Source organism: Vombatus ursinus, unplaced genomic scaffold, assembly GCF_900497805.2.
Source record: "Vombatus ursinus unplaced genomic scaffold, bare-nosed wombat genome assembly UNPS02014863.1, whole genome shotgun sequence".
NCBI classification, from domain to species: Eukaryota; Metazoa; Chordata; class Mammalia; order Diprotodontia; family Vombatidae; genus Vombatus; species Vombatus ursinus.
The window spans coordinates 32,534,879-32,549,454 of record NW_020954641.1 but is presented as its reverse complement, the minus strand read 5'-3'; the positions used below and the strand labels follow the sequence as shown (position 1 = coordinate 32,549,454).

At 46.3% G+C, this 14,576-nt stretch overlaps 1 protein-coding gene across 1 annotated transcript in view; it reads right to left on the bottom strand.

Annotated features, from left to right (window-relative positions):
* The window catches only part of CAMK2A (calcium/calmodulin dependent protein kinase II alpha), an 82,121-nt gene that overhangs the window by 40,344 nt on the left and 27,201 nt on the right, over positions 1–14,576 (bottom strand). The window contains exons 4-8 of the mRNA XM_027841888.1: positions 11,978–12,032; positions 10,619–10,684; positions 10,202–10,274; positions 4,508–4,610; positions 3,163–3,246 (exon numbers count right to left, since the gene is read on the bottom strand). Of these exons, the coding sequence (XP_027697689.1) occupies positions 3,163–3,246; positions 4,508–4,610; positions 10,202–10,274; positions 10,619–10,684; positions 11,978–12,032 (381 nt within the window). The remainder of the gene's footprint in view (positions 1–3,162; positions 3,247–4,507; positions 4,611–10,201; positions 10,275–10,618; positions 10,685–11,977; positions 12,033–14,576) is intronic.

Below are 14,576 nucleotides of genomic sequence, written 5' to 3'. Positions count from 1 at the left end.
CTCTCCTCTCTTGGTATGCTGCTTTCTCATAGTCCTCTCTCACCAAATTTTCTCTGTCTCCTCTTGTTCCTCTTTATCTTCTTACTCCCTAACTACAGCTATCCACCAAGACTTTGACTCCAGCCAACTGCTATTCTGTCCTTACATTCTCTCCTTTGGTGATCTCTTCTTGAAATATAGCTCTGAAAAAACAGGCTTTAAAAAAGTTCATTGCAATACATATGGAGCTACTGACTATGCCTTTAAACCCAAATCACTCTGGTTTTCATTAAATAGCCAGTAAATAATAGGGCCCAGTCCAAGCCTCTGTTGTGATTGTTTGGATTTTGATGATTTAGAATGAGCGCAGATTGATACTTTTGTGATGATAAACTAGGCCATTTTTTGTCTCTAATCTAGCCCTTGGTCAATGAATGGGTGTTGCCTCAGACAAACTGAGACCTGGAAAAGATCTTAATTTTGAAAGGCCAAGGTCACCCACTGCATCCTGGGCCATGGCCAGTCAACAAGACTTGTCTTGTCACTGGACTCCAGTGACTCTGGAGGAAAGAGTGAGACTGATGACTTTGTTCAATTTTGTCTCACTTAAATCCAATTCACACACAAGTCATCAGACTCCTGATGTCACTGATTCTCTTTGAGAATGAAGGATGAACAATATCTTCCATTGCCACAACCTCATTATCAGTCAGAACAAGTGAAACAGGAAGAGTCCTGAAAATGATGTCAGAGGACCTGGGGATCTACCATCTCTGTGGCATTGAGTCAATCACCTTCTTTCTATGAGCCTGAGTTTACTCCTCTGTAAAATGAAGAGATGAACTAGATGATAACTAAGGACCTCCAACTCTAAATCTTATCTGTGATCTCCATGAAAATGATTCCCCAAACTAGATCTTCCAGCCTAGAATTTTCTCTCAGGCTCAAGTCTCGAATTTCCAAGCACCTGCTAGACATCCCCACCTGGATATCACTGGGATCTCAAGTTCATTATCTTTAAAGTTGGATTCATTACCTTCCTTCTATAATCCATTCTTCCTCCTCTATTTCCTATTTCTGTCAATGGCACCTCCATTCTCCCAAGCACTTAGGCTCAAAACCTGAGTCATCTGTGACAATTCCTCCCTGGCCTAGCAAACCAAATCAGTCACCAAGACCTGTTGACTCTTCCTTCATAATCTCTCTCCTATTCAGCCCTTTCTTTCATTCCCACTGCTACCAGTCTAGTTTAGGACCTGATTACTTCATACTTGGACTATTGCTATTGCCTCTTTATCAGTCTACTTGCCTCCAGTCTTTTTTCATCCAGTCCATCTAATATGTAATAAATATATATAAAAAATACATAATATAACAATATAATATGATATGATGTAACAAAATAATCTTCCTAAAGTTATGATAATGTCCCTGAAAATCTGGGCCTCAGTTCCCTCATCTGTAAAGTGAGATAGATAGGTAGATAGATAGATAGATAGATAAAATGATTTCAAGTTTCTTTTCAGCTCTGAATTCCATGATCCTGTTACTCTTTTGCTCAAAAATCTTAAATGGCTCCCTATTGCTTACAGAACCAAATTCAAGTTCCTTAGCCTGGCATTTCAAGCTCTTTGCCACCTGACCCTAACCTTTCTTTCCAGCTCTAACTCCCCCCATTTTCCTGTTATACTCTGTGTCTAGTCAAACCAGTGACCTCACCATTCCCCAAATGTGCCCTGTACTCTCCTGCCACAACATCTTTGCTCAAGTCATTCTCTCTGCTTGCAATGCCTTCCCTACTCCCTCCATCTCCAGCTAACAACATTCAAGGCCCAGCTCAGAGCCCACTTCCTCCATGATGCTTGCCAGATCACCCCAAGGGGGTCTGAATTCCTCTAGCACTGATGATCCGTATCACTCATTTTGTCAGTTATCATATCCTGCTTCGGATTGCAGCTGTTTGTGTTCGCTTATCTCTCTGATCAGAGCAAGCTCCGGAGTATAGGGACCACACTCATTTATCCTTGTAACTCCCCCAGGCTTTAACGCACAGTAAGTGCTCAAGACGGAGAAGGAAATGGCCAACCACTCCCTTATCTTTGCCGAGAAAGCCCCAAGGGATCACAAAGTCAGACGCAAGTAGAAAATGACTGAGCAACAATAACAACAAAATGCTCAAGAAATGTTTGCTGAGTGAGTAAAGATGGTAGCAGTACTGACAGAGGTCGCTGGAAAAGTAACGGTAGAGAAGGAGCCTTTATCTGGTCGGCGCAGCAAGCAGTGAAAAGGGCAAGGAAGGGAATGAGGAGACAGTCTCCACTCGGTCTGCTCCTATCAGCAGACTTGGGCGCCTCCTTGTCATAGACGCACGGACAGCTAACAAGGCTTTTCAGGAAAAGAAGTTTCTATCACCTCCTACCCTCAGCAGAGCACCAGGTCCCTGCATGGCAGCCCCGGATCCCTGTGACCTGGACAGCTACAATCATCCCACAGGTTTGGTAATGTTGCTTCCTGGCCCGCAGGGAGAAGGTTAGAGCTGACACATTATGCGCATTCCCATGAACGCCTCCTCCCTTATACACCCTTCCTAGGAGGTGGTGCCAGACACCGTAATGACCCATGGGGAGACAAAATGTGCACATGGCATGGCGTTCTCTGGAGTAGTAGTTCCTGAGGCAGCTAAGTGGTGCAATGGATAGAGTGCTGGGGCTCGAGGCAGGAAGACCTGAGTTCGAATTCAACCTCAGAAACTTACTAATTATATTACTTTAGGCAAATTTTTGTTTGCTTCAGTTTCTTCAATTATAAAATGGGGACAATAATAGCACCTACCTCACAAAGCTGTTGTGAGGTTCAAATGAGAAAATATTTGTAAAGTGCTTAGCAGAGCATATGGCACATGGTAGGTGCTTAATAAATGTTAGTTATTATTTCTAGTATTATGTCATTCCTCCAAGTGTGGTTCTGACAAGAAGACCAGGTGGGGGACATAGAGCTCATGAATGCATACCAGACAACATGGGAAAGATCATCTGGCATACTCTGGGTTATGTGGGTGATTCTGGGTTACCCGGATGTCTCTGCTGTCATAAGCCAGAGTAGAGTACCCACTCACCTGGTCTAGCATAGGACAGAGAGCTCTCCTGCCATGACTTCTCCTACTTTTATTGTGGTTAAACTTACCACATGCCCAAAGATCCACAGGCTTCCCGTATGGGTCCTTTCGGAGAACTTCTGGAGAGAGGTACCCTGGTGTCCCTGCAAAGCCTGCTCCCCACAGACAAAAACAAACAAACAAAAACAGATGGATTATTGAATCTTAACAGCTGAGGAAAGGTTCCTACTAAGACGATGAGGGAGGAACTAGCAATGACTTCTCCTTTCCATTCCCATGGCTATCACCCTCATTTATCCCCCTGTTATTTAATACTTGGACTATCACAGTAACCTCTTAACTGTTCTCTCTACCTTCAGACTCTTTTGCTAATCCATCTTGTATGTACCTAACCTACAACTCTGACCCTTTCACTGCCCCTGCTCAAAAACTTTCAACAACTCCCTATTACTTATAAAATAAAAGTCCCAAATCTTTGATCTGAGGGACATTCTCTACTAAAGAAGTTTCCCCACACACACCCTACCCCTCCAGAAGTATTCCCACAGTTTGATATCGGATAGCACAGCCTCTGAAAATTATAGTTGGGAAACCTCAGCCTGATCATGGATGATAGAATGAGCTAGGGAAAGAGAATCGAACGTATAGAGAACTAAATCATTTCCATTCTGAATTTCTTTTTTTCATCTCTGCTTTGGGTGTAGTGAGTATTGTCATAGTGCAAGGAGTATTGGAAAAGAACCAATACAGAAGGGAAATCTACCAGGAAAGGAGATCCTCTGCCCCGGCCCTTCTGCTATTTAGGAACAGAATTTGTCCTTGATCTCAGCCAAATGGAACTTTGAGGCTCAGGCCTAAGCATCTACCCTACTCCAGGTCTGCTATGCTCCAGGCTGTGGCCAATAGAGTACTGGATTTCAATTCAGAAAATGAGTGATCTAGCCCTAGCTTTACCACTAACTCACTGTGTGGCTTTGGCCAAGTCTTTTCCCCTCTATGAACCTCAGTTTCCTCTTCTACAAAATAGGAATAATCTTGCTTGCATGACCTCCCTCAGAGGGCCATGGTAAGGATCACATGAGACTAGAAATGAAAGCACTTTGAAAAGAATAAAGTGTTATGCCAATGGGGGAAATTGTGACTAAGTCATTGCAAAGACCTCAGGAAGTTATTCTGAGCAGCACGGACCGGAGGAGACGGTAACAGCTGAGAGAGCTGGGTTGGTCGGGGTACTGCATGTGCTTCCTGGGCCCTGGCCAGGCCGTGGGAGTCTTGAAATCCTTTGCCTTCTTTCCATCCTCCATTTTCAGGGCAGGCAGAGGTGGGGAGGGAGAGAAGAGGAGACCCTTCTAAACCACGCCCTTCCCCTTTACAGACACACCACACTCCATCCTTCCTCCGGCACCCACTCACCAAACCATGCTTGCTGCTCCCCTTCCACCTCGATGGCCAAGCCAAAGTCAGCCAGCTTCACCGCGGCCCCCTTCAGCTTTGACGCAAGGAGCAGGTTCTCTGGCTTCACGGGAGAGAGGGTGAAGGGAGAGGCAGTCAGTCCAGGAACAAGCATTGAGTAAGTGTTCGATGTGCACCAGGCACAGCGCTGAGTGCCGGGGATACAGAGGAAAGCAAAAGGAGTCCCTCAACTCAAGGAGCTTACAGTCTGAGGTGAGACAACGTGTAATGGTAAGGACACGTAATGAGTAGGTAAGAATAACCTTTAAGGAGAAAGGCAGATGGAAGGAAGGGTGAGAGAAGGACCAAAAGGGAATTAGACTAAGACCACTATGGCCAGGGCCACTGGACGCCCTGATTTCAAGCTTGAGGCTTCAAGGAGGGGCATCTAGATAGGCAAGGCTAGAATAACCATCACCACCACCACCACCACCACGCACAGACATACACAGTCAGTTGATTTCTCCTTCAATCTTCAGTCTCAGAACTGTGACGCCACCTCCTCCAGGAAGTTGTCCCTCATCACTCTTGAGCAATGAATGACCTTTCCCCTCAGACCTCACATAACAGTTTGTTTAGTGACTAAAATGTGCTTATTATGTATAATTTTGTATTATCTATGTAGATACTTATCCCCCCCCAAACTTATGAACTTCATGAGGGTAGGGACTACGTATTATTTATTTGTTGAAAATTGGGATTGTTTCATTTTTTAATATGTGTATCCCCAGCACTTAGCACAGTGTCTGGCATAACAGTTACTTATTAATTTATTACTCTACCTAATTTTAAACTCTTACTTAAAACCAGAACCCACAACAGTGTTTGTCGGATTAAAGTTGCTGTTCAATGAGATCACACAGACAAAGAGGGGTTCATATCTGGTCCTGATCCAGAGCTATAACTAGGAATCCTAGCACCCAGGGCAGCTTCAGTTTTCAGGGAAGGGGTGAGAAAATCCATGCAATGGCTAGCAAATTATTTTCTCCTCCTTTCCAAACCAATGTGATTCAGAATTATAGACTGCCTAAATAAAATCTCCCTTCCACGGCTACCATTCAGCCCTAATCCTTCCGTATTTCCATACTGCTCTGCCTTCCATTATGCCCTCTGGGACCTCTGTTCTACTGCTAACAAATTTCCCATTGTCTTAGATTTCTTCTACCTTCTTGCTTCTTATGGTAACCTGGTTTTACCAGAAGATACTTCATCCCCTGTCTCCACAATTGGGTGTACTTTCTCTAAAGCCCCTGGATACACAGAAGAAAGAGAAATGGGCACATTCCTTGCTCTCACCTCAGCAATCTCTTGAGGTCCCCTCTATCCTTCTAGATATTCCATCCAGACCATGATACCTGCTACCCACCAGCACCCAGGCCATTCTCCCTCCTTTTCCAAGAAGTTCAGCACCTGAATCACAGTCTTCTCCTCCACTTGAACCTCTACCCTCATACTTATAAACTTCAATAGGCATGTTCCCTCCAATACCCTGGCCTCCCCCAGGACTTTGCCTTTTGAAATGTCCTTTCTCCATTCTCTAAGATGGAATGTACTACGCAATGAGTCTCAAGGGCTCCCCTCTCATTGTCCCAGAGATGGGCATGGGGCTGTTCCCCAATATCACAGACTAGTAAAAGCGCAAGGCTGGAAGAGATTTGAGACACTGTCTAATTCAACTCAATTATTTTACAATCTATGGAAGTCTATGGAAGAAAAATTAATTTGTTGAAGGTCACACAGCAATTTAGCCGCTATCAAGGACAGTAATGGATATTGCTTTTCAGCCAGAAAAAAATCTGTTGGAGTCAGAAGGAAAATGGCTGGATCAGTATCCAGAGAGGAATCTAATGCAGAGCTCTTGGCTTCTGGGATTCAACCCCTGTGGAATCTGCCCCAGTTACTATTGGCTATGAGTAGTAGCATGGTGTTCAGAGAGTAACTGCCTCCAGAATGGCTCGTTCACATGACCCCTGCATCTGCAGCTTCCTGGGGTCATGGGAGTGATGCACGGCTCTGGTAATGTATAAATAAGGTCAGTTAGTTTTCAGGAAACATCTCTCTGTCATCACTCCCTCAATCATTAGTGACTCCATTGAGAAGAGAGTTCTAGATCTGGAATCAAGATTTAACTTCAAATCCTGATTTTGATACTCACTACTTCTGGGCAGCTAGGTTGCACAGTGGATAGAGTATTGGGCCTGGAGTAAGAAAGATTCATCTTCCTGAGTTCAAATCTGACCTGAGACATTTACTAGCTGTGTGACCCTGGGCAAGTCACTTCATCCTGTTTGCCCCAGTTTCCTCATCTGTAAAATGAACTGGAGAAGGAAGTGGCAAACTGCTCTAGTATCTTTGCCAAGAAAACTCCAAATGAGGCCACAAAGCGACAAGACTGAAGTGACTGAGCAACAGCAGCTCTATGATCATGGGCAAATCAATTAACCTCTATAAGTCTCAGTTGTTTTTTCTTCATCTGTAAAATGAGGATCCCAACACCTGGAGACCCTACCTTAAAGAGCCGTTGTAAAGTTCAGATCAGAGAATGCATGTAAACTCCTTAAAGTACTACATGAGTGTCAGCTATTATTGTTGTACTGCCTCCATCTTAACTGTCTTTATCATTGCTCACTCTATTCTACATTATTACTGCCACTTCTGTCAATCCTTCCTCCATCATCCCTTCCTCTACCAGCATGGTTTCCATCACTAGCGATTCCATTCTACCTGCCTCCATTATCACAATTTCCATCATCACGACCTCTGCCATCCCTACTTCTGCCATCACTGCCTCCATCATTACTATTTCTCTCCTAATAATAGCCTTTGTTTATATAATACTTAAAGGTTTGCAAGGCACTTTATTCACAACAACCTTGCAAAGTAGGTAGAGTATTCTAATTCCCATTTTCCAGATGAGGACACTGAGGCTCTTTCCATTATACTATACCTTTTCATTCCGGTCTCCATCATTCCTGTCCCCATCATTACTGCCTCCGTAATCTCTGCTTCCACCATGATTATCCTCATCATCTCTGCCTTCATTTATCATTACTATATCCATCATGACTATCCATCATTGCTGCCCCTATCATCTCTATCTCTATCATTACTGATTCCATTGTTCCCGATCTTCAATCAACCCCCAAATACTGGCCAGGTGAGATTCTGGGAGGCTCTCTCCCCACTAGGCACAGCTGGTATTTGTAGTTCCCTGTGCCCAGCACACAACCACAGGTCCACCAGCCATCACCTGGCCTAAAAGTACTTCCTTTCGTTCATCAACAGCTCCGGAATCTGGAAGCGTAAGCCGAAAGCCCTAGACCCCCAAGAGGTGACATAAGATGTCTTGAGCAGATCTCTCATTGAGACACATTCCCCTTTTACTTTTGGGAATTAGTTTTTAAGCTCAGGCAGTTGATTTATAATTTCTTAGTGGCGGATTTCTGATTTTGTCTTCTGGGCTTCTGAGTGGACCAAAGCCTGACCTTCCTGCTGCCCAAAGATAGACTGGCCTCGGCTAAATATAGTCCCAGTCTGCTTCAACTCACTAATGGCCCATTCATTCTCCCAGGACAGTGTTCCCAAAGAGTCTCCACTCCTGGTGCCAGAGGTGCCCTGGTTTGATGAATGTGCCCCTAATTATCTCTCTGAAGTGGCCTAAATTTGAGCTGCCTTTTTTTCATTCCTGCTCCTGAGCAACAGGCTTAAAATACCAGGGGAATGGAACCGGTGGGAGGGCTCTTAGTTCTCACTTGCTCAGTCTCCTAACCCCAGCTCTTTAAGGGACACACCCAGACAATGGGGCTATCAGGGAAGCCCTGGGCTCACTGGCAACAATCAACACATTCCAGCACCAGCATTCTTATCCAGTTCTGAGAGCCACATTTTAGGAAACCAGGATGGGAGAGATCTTTAAACTAGGATCATAGAAACAAATTTCTAAGGATGGAAGAGACCTCGGGGTCTCTTCTAGTCTAGTCTAGTCTAACACTCTCATTTTGGAAAAACCTGAAAGCATATAGACCAGCATCTCACACTGATACCAAGATTAGTTCCAACATTCTCATTTTATAGTTGGGGATACTGAGGCCCATGGAGGTTAAGTGACTAGCCCAAGGTCACACAGATGTGTCAGAATTAAGATCCATGACTTAAAAAGATCAATGAAAAGGTCTAGCAGTATTTAGTCTGGAGAAGAGAACACATGGGGCATAGTTGGGGGTTGGGGTGGGGAGGAAGAGATTGGAGATGCTGTAATCACTGTCTTTAAGTCTCTGACTGGCTGCGATGTGATCAGACTTGGCTTACTTAGCCCCAGTGAGAAGAACTAGAACTAATGGGCAGAAGTTTCAGATAGGCAGAATGAAATTCCATATAAAAAAAGGACTTTCTAACAACAAGAGTTATACAAGAATTAAACAAATTGCTTTATCAGATAGTGAGCTCCCTGTCATTGGAGGTACTCAAATAGATATGCTATAGAAGATATGGAGCAGCTAAGTGGTGCAGTGGACAGAGTGCCAGCCCTTGAGTCAGGAGGACCGAACTTCAAATCTGGCCTCAGACAGTTATTACTTGTGTGACCTGGGCAAATCACTTAACTCTGTTTGCCTCAGTTTCCTCATCTATAAAGTGAGTTGGAGAAGGAAAGGTCAAACTGCTCCAGTATCTTTGCCAAGAAAACCCCAAATGGGGTCACAGAGAGTCGAATCTGACTGAAGCAACTCAGCAGCTACAACAACAGAAGACAGAGTGCATAGAGTGAAAGACTGGACCAGCTGTCCTCTGAGGACCCTGAAGAGTCTGTGCTTCCATGATTTTATGTTACAGGCCCTAGGTTACTGAGGACCCAGAATACTGGGTCAGGGACGTACAGTGGAAACAGTGCCGGATTTGGGCTCTGCAGACCTGGGTTTGAGCCTTAGCTTTGCCACCGTGTGTGACTTTACACCTAGCAGTCATTGTCTTTGGGCCTTTTGTCTCCTCCCCTGTCAGGTAAAAGGGTTGGGCTAGGAATTCTAAGGCTCCTTCCAGCTCTAAATCTATGCTCCAATGATAATGAGTCACTGAATCCATCTCCTCTCTTTTCCCTGATGCCAGGGCCAACAAGCCAGAAGGCACATGACTGCAGACTTCTGTCCGGCCCAAGAGGGCAGAACTAGAATTAATGGGGTGGAAGTTATAAAGAAGACAATTCTCAGCTAGATGGAAGAGGAAACTGACCACGGTGTTGAGCTGTCCTGCTGCTAAGGATCTTAAGAAGAGGCTGCATGAGCCCTTGGTGGGGATGCTGCAGAAGGGGATGCTCTCTGGCACTGTCATGACTGTCCCCAATGTTCTCCCTCCCCAGGCAGCCCAAGCAGGGCCGGCCAACGGAGTCACAGGGAAGCGTCCTCCCCGCTAGACACCTCCAGCGTGTGTAGCCCTCGGTAGCTGGCCCACAGCTGCAGACACTACCTGACCTGGGAGACCCTCCCTCCAACCCTCAGATGCTGTAAAGTGAGACATCTGAGGCTTAGCTGGGTAAGTCATCAAAATGGAGATTCTTGTGTCGTCACGACCCCTTCATGTGCCACTCCGGGCAGGTGCTGGAGGCTCCCAGTCCCTGAAGTCTGGGCTCCCGCCCCACATCACCCACCTTCTTCCTCATCTCACCTTCAGGTCTCGGTGCACCACGCCCATCTGGTGACAGTGAAGCACGGCCTCTAGGATTTGCTGGATGCAGTGACTGTGGAGAACACGAAGAGATGGGCAGGTCAGACACTTCCCGACAGAATCAGACAGGGGACACATTCTGGGTGGGGCCATTCCTGCAGGAAGGCTCTAAAGGCCCCTTTGAGGCTATCTTCTCATTTGGACGAGGCGAAGTGAGTGACAGAAGATATGCAGAGAGAAGCCTTGGCTGGGCAGCATTGGCCCTGGAACATGAGTTATAGTTACCACAGACACAGGGTAAAACTCCAGGAAAGAAGCAGAGACCAGCATGGGCAGGAGACAAGCTTCGCACAAGACGTCTGAGGCTCCGGTCCCCTGAGGTCAGGCAGGAGCCAATGCTGCCTCCCTCACACTTACCTGGCATCAGCCTCACTGTAGTACTCTCGGGCCACAATGTCCTCAAACAGTTCCCCACCCGTGACCCTGAAAGTGAGGGAGACATGGAGTCAGTCACCCTCAAGCAGCACTGACTACCCTCCTAGGCCGCACACCCTAATGGCAAGAGTAATCTCTAGCAAACCAGCCCAGACCCCAAACCTGAGGTCACACATACTCGTATACACACACACACACACACACACACCACCAGGGCTGGTGCACCAGCAAGGCACAGTAAAACACACAAAGAAGGGCATACAGCAAGAAAGCCAGGACTATCCCAAGCTTCCTCCTCTGTCTGCCTCCTCAAGCTTTCTCTCTCTCTAGCAGCAGACATGCATGGGGCCACTCTCCCTACTTCTTCTTCTCTTTCTTAAACACACTCCCTGGCTGAACACAGCCTTCAGCATGTTTGGAAACAACTGTGCACACACTCCCAGATAGCAGGGGAGAGCTCTACTCTCTTCTCACCTCTGGGGCTCAGTCCCTTCGCCTCCCCTGTGATACTAATGCCGCAGTGAAACAGCAGAGCAAACAAGGTTCACAGCATGGGGAAAATGTTTTTTCATGAAATCAGAAAGAGTACAGCCTCCTCCCTCCTTGATAATGAATCTTTTCTGTATTCCTGGCCTCCTCTTTGAATTATTTTGGGCTGGGATTTGTTCCTCTAATGGAAAACCATTCTCCAACACTTGCTAGCTGTGCGAGAGTGGGCAAGTCACATAACTTCTCTGGGCCTAAGTTTCTTTATTTATAAAATGAGGGGGTTTAACCCCATGACCTCTAAGGTCTGTCCTAGCTCTAAATCTACAAGCCCACGAGCCTATGGATTTATCAGGTCTAAGAGATCAAGAGAAGACCCTACAAGCATCTCTCAGTCTCTCTGTCTCTCTCTGTCTCTGTCTCTAGTCTCTGTCTCTGTACACACACACACACACACACACACACACACACACGCCCCTCCTCCCCATCCAGAAACAGAGATGAGAAGGCTGACCTGAAGCATCGAACACCGAAACAACTAATCCACAATTAGTTCTATAGTTGTTGTTGCCCCAGGAAGCCAGAAGCTGAGCAAATCCACTTTGCCCCAATCATTATTAATTGTGTGACCATGGGCAAGTTACAACCTGTCTGACCCTCACTTCCTCATCAAAGACCCCAAAAAAGTCCTTAGGTCAACTCTCAGGAAGACTTCTCAGCCCCTCAGGGTCCTCGATGCATAGTCTGGTCCTGCCACCTCCCTCCCTGTCTATACCGTGTTGGCCTTGCCCACTGCCTGCCCAGCCTAGAACTGACACCAGCAAACAGCAGCAAAGGATTCTGGTTGGTACTTACAGGTCAAATATCAGGTAGTGATGCCCCTCCTCTGATATGCTGTCATGGAGTCGGACTGCAGAAAGGGAGATGGGAATAAGTATTTAGTAATACCTACTATATGCCAGGCACTAGACTAAGTACAAATAGTTGCACACAACCACAAACCCCCTTCCACTGCCTCCCCACTTCTGTTCTTTTCCTCTTCATCTTTCACCCTCACCGTCCCTCAAATTAAAAAAACCAAAAACCATAAGCATTATTTAGCATAAACGTATCCCCTGTGGGACTGGGAAAGCAGGAAGGGATTGGATCAGGGTCTGCACACTGTGGAAACATGAGATTGTGGAAACTGTGCTGGATCTGATGTTGTTGTTGTTTGTCTTTCATTTTCGAGAGGACCGTGACATCAGGAAGGTGATGCCATCACTCGCAAGAGATATTGGATTTAAGGGAGGGAGGGCTGAGATTCGATGTCAGAGAGCGAGGAACCATCTGATCTACTACAGACAAGTGCTGGAGTACTCAGGGCTGTTCAGAGAGCGGAGCCAAGATTTGGGTTTCTCCATGGTGTGGTGCTAGACTCTTCTCAATCCCCCACAGAAGGGCAGGGGGCTGCAAGCCAGGCCTTCCACAAAGCTTTCAGTCGAGGCTGGGAACAAAGACTGCCAACTCCTAGAGCTGGAAGTCCTGAACCTTCTCAGAAGGAGGGGGGCCCACAACAGCGCCAGCTTCTTCTCTAACCCAGATCCCTCCAGTCCAATTCCATGCCTCGAGGGAAACTAGTTCTATTATCCCTCCCCTAGGAAAACATGTTCTCCTCCCTACTACTCTTCCTCCTCCTCTGAGGTTGCTCCCTGGAGGCCTACAATTCCTGCCTGCCCTCTTTGATCCTAGGAAGCCCAAAGGCCCGGCTGCTGGGTCATGGATTCCCAGTGGGTGCTTTGTGACAGAGGGGATGCAGAGCCCCAGCAAAACAAGGGGAAACTAGCACTAATAATAGTTTACCTTTCTGTAGTGCTTTAAAATTTACAAAGTACTTTCCTCATAACAACCTTGTGAGGTAGATGGTGCACCTTAGAGATGAGGAACCGAGGCTTAAAGAGGCGGAGATTTGTCTGCTCACACAGCTTATAAATTTTAGAGCAAGGTGAATTTGCCTGTTCCTTGGCCACAGATTACAACTTTAACCTTAACAGCAAGGAGGACAAGGTAGGAGTGTTTGTACTGGGGGGGTGGGGGGAAGCCAGGGAGATGGGGGCAGATGGAAAGGAACATTACTGTTATTTAGTCATTTTTCATTCTTTGTGACCTCATTTGGGGTTTTCTTGGCAAAGATACTGGAGTGGTTCGCCATTTCCTTCTCCAGCTCATTTTACAGTTGAGGAAACTGAGGCAAACAGGGTTAAGTGACTTGCCCTAGGTCACACAACTAGTGAATGTATGAGGCTAGATTTGAATTCAGGTCTCCTTGGACTCCAGGCCCAGCACTCCATCCACTGCTACACCTAGCTGCCCCACAAATCAGTCCCCAGTACTGGAGACTCAACACTCAGCATCCCCCATTGGGCCCCATTCATGAAAGGTATCATCACATAGGATCACAGATAGAATTAAGAGGTTGAAGGGACCTTAAATATCATCGGCTCATAGGTTTAGAGCTAAAAGGAAACTTAGAGGTCATTAAGCAATCCCCTCATTTTACAAATGAGAACCTGAGGCCTAGGTGAAGTGATTTGCCCAAGGTCAAACAGCCAGTGAGAAGTCAGGGTAAGTGCCTAATAGGGCTTCAGTGAATAGCTCCTCTCCATGTATGAGTGATGGATTTGGAGTCAGAGATCCTGGAATTTAATTCAGGCTCTGCTATTTACTCTCCTTGTGACCTTGGGAAAATCACTTATGGGCCTCAGTTTCCTCATCTGTAAAATGAGGGAGTTGGATTAGATGGTCTCTGAGGTCCCTTCCAGCTCTGTATATCTGCAACCCTATCACTCTGTGCCTTCATTAAAACCTTCCTCAAATGACTCATGGTGGTATAGGGGGGACTCTCAGCTCTCAAAGTCCCTTCCATAGCCTTCCACAGTCATGAGCATCACAGGCTAAAGATTTAGAACTGCACAAGACTTCAGACATCAACTAGTCTAACCCCTTCACTTTAGAGAGGAGGAAACTGAGGCCCAGAAAAATAAATAGCAAAGCTGGAATTCAAATCTAGGTGGTCTTATTCTAACCACAGCATGTTTCACATGCCATGCCAGCTCTCACTGCCAAGCCAGAGGGAAAACAAGCTAGAAAGGTCTCAGGTATGGGCCCAGGGCTGGACTGTGGGCCTCTTCTCCAGATACCAGCCTTCAGCTAAGTTTGGTGAGGTTTATCACCAGCGAACCAGGAAAATTCCTCCGCCCTTGAGGGCTTTTTGTTTGGGTTATAGCAGCTCCTGAAGCATTTACTCCTAAGCAGGGAGGGGTTGGAACCTACCTCAGTGGTGAATGCACCCACACTGATGAAATCGTGAAATTTAAGCATGATATTTATGGTATTATAAACCACCCAGATTCCTGCACTGGGTGGGTGGGGGGAGCAGAGACGTGGGAACCTGGGCTAGATGCCTTCTAAGATT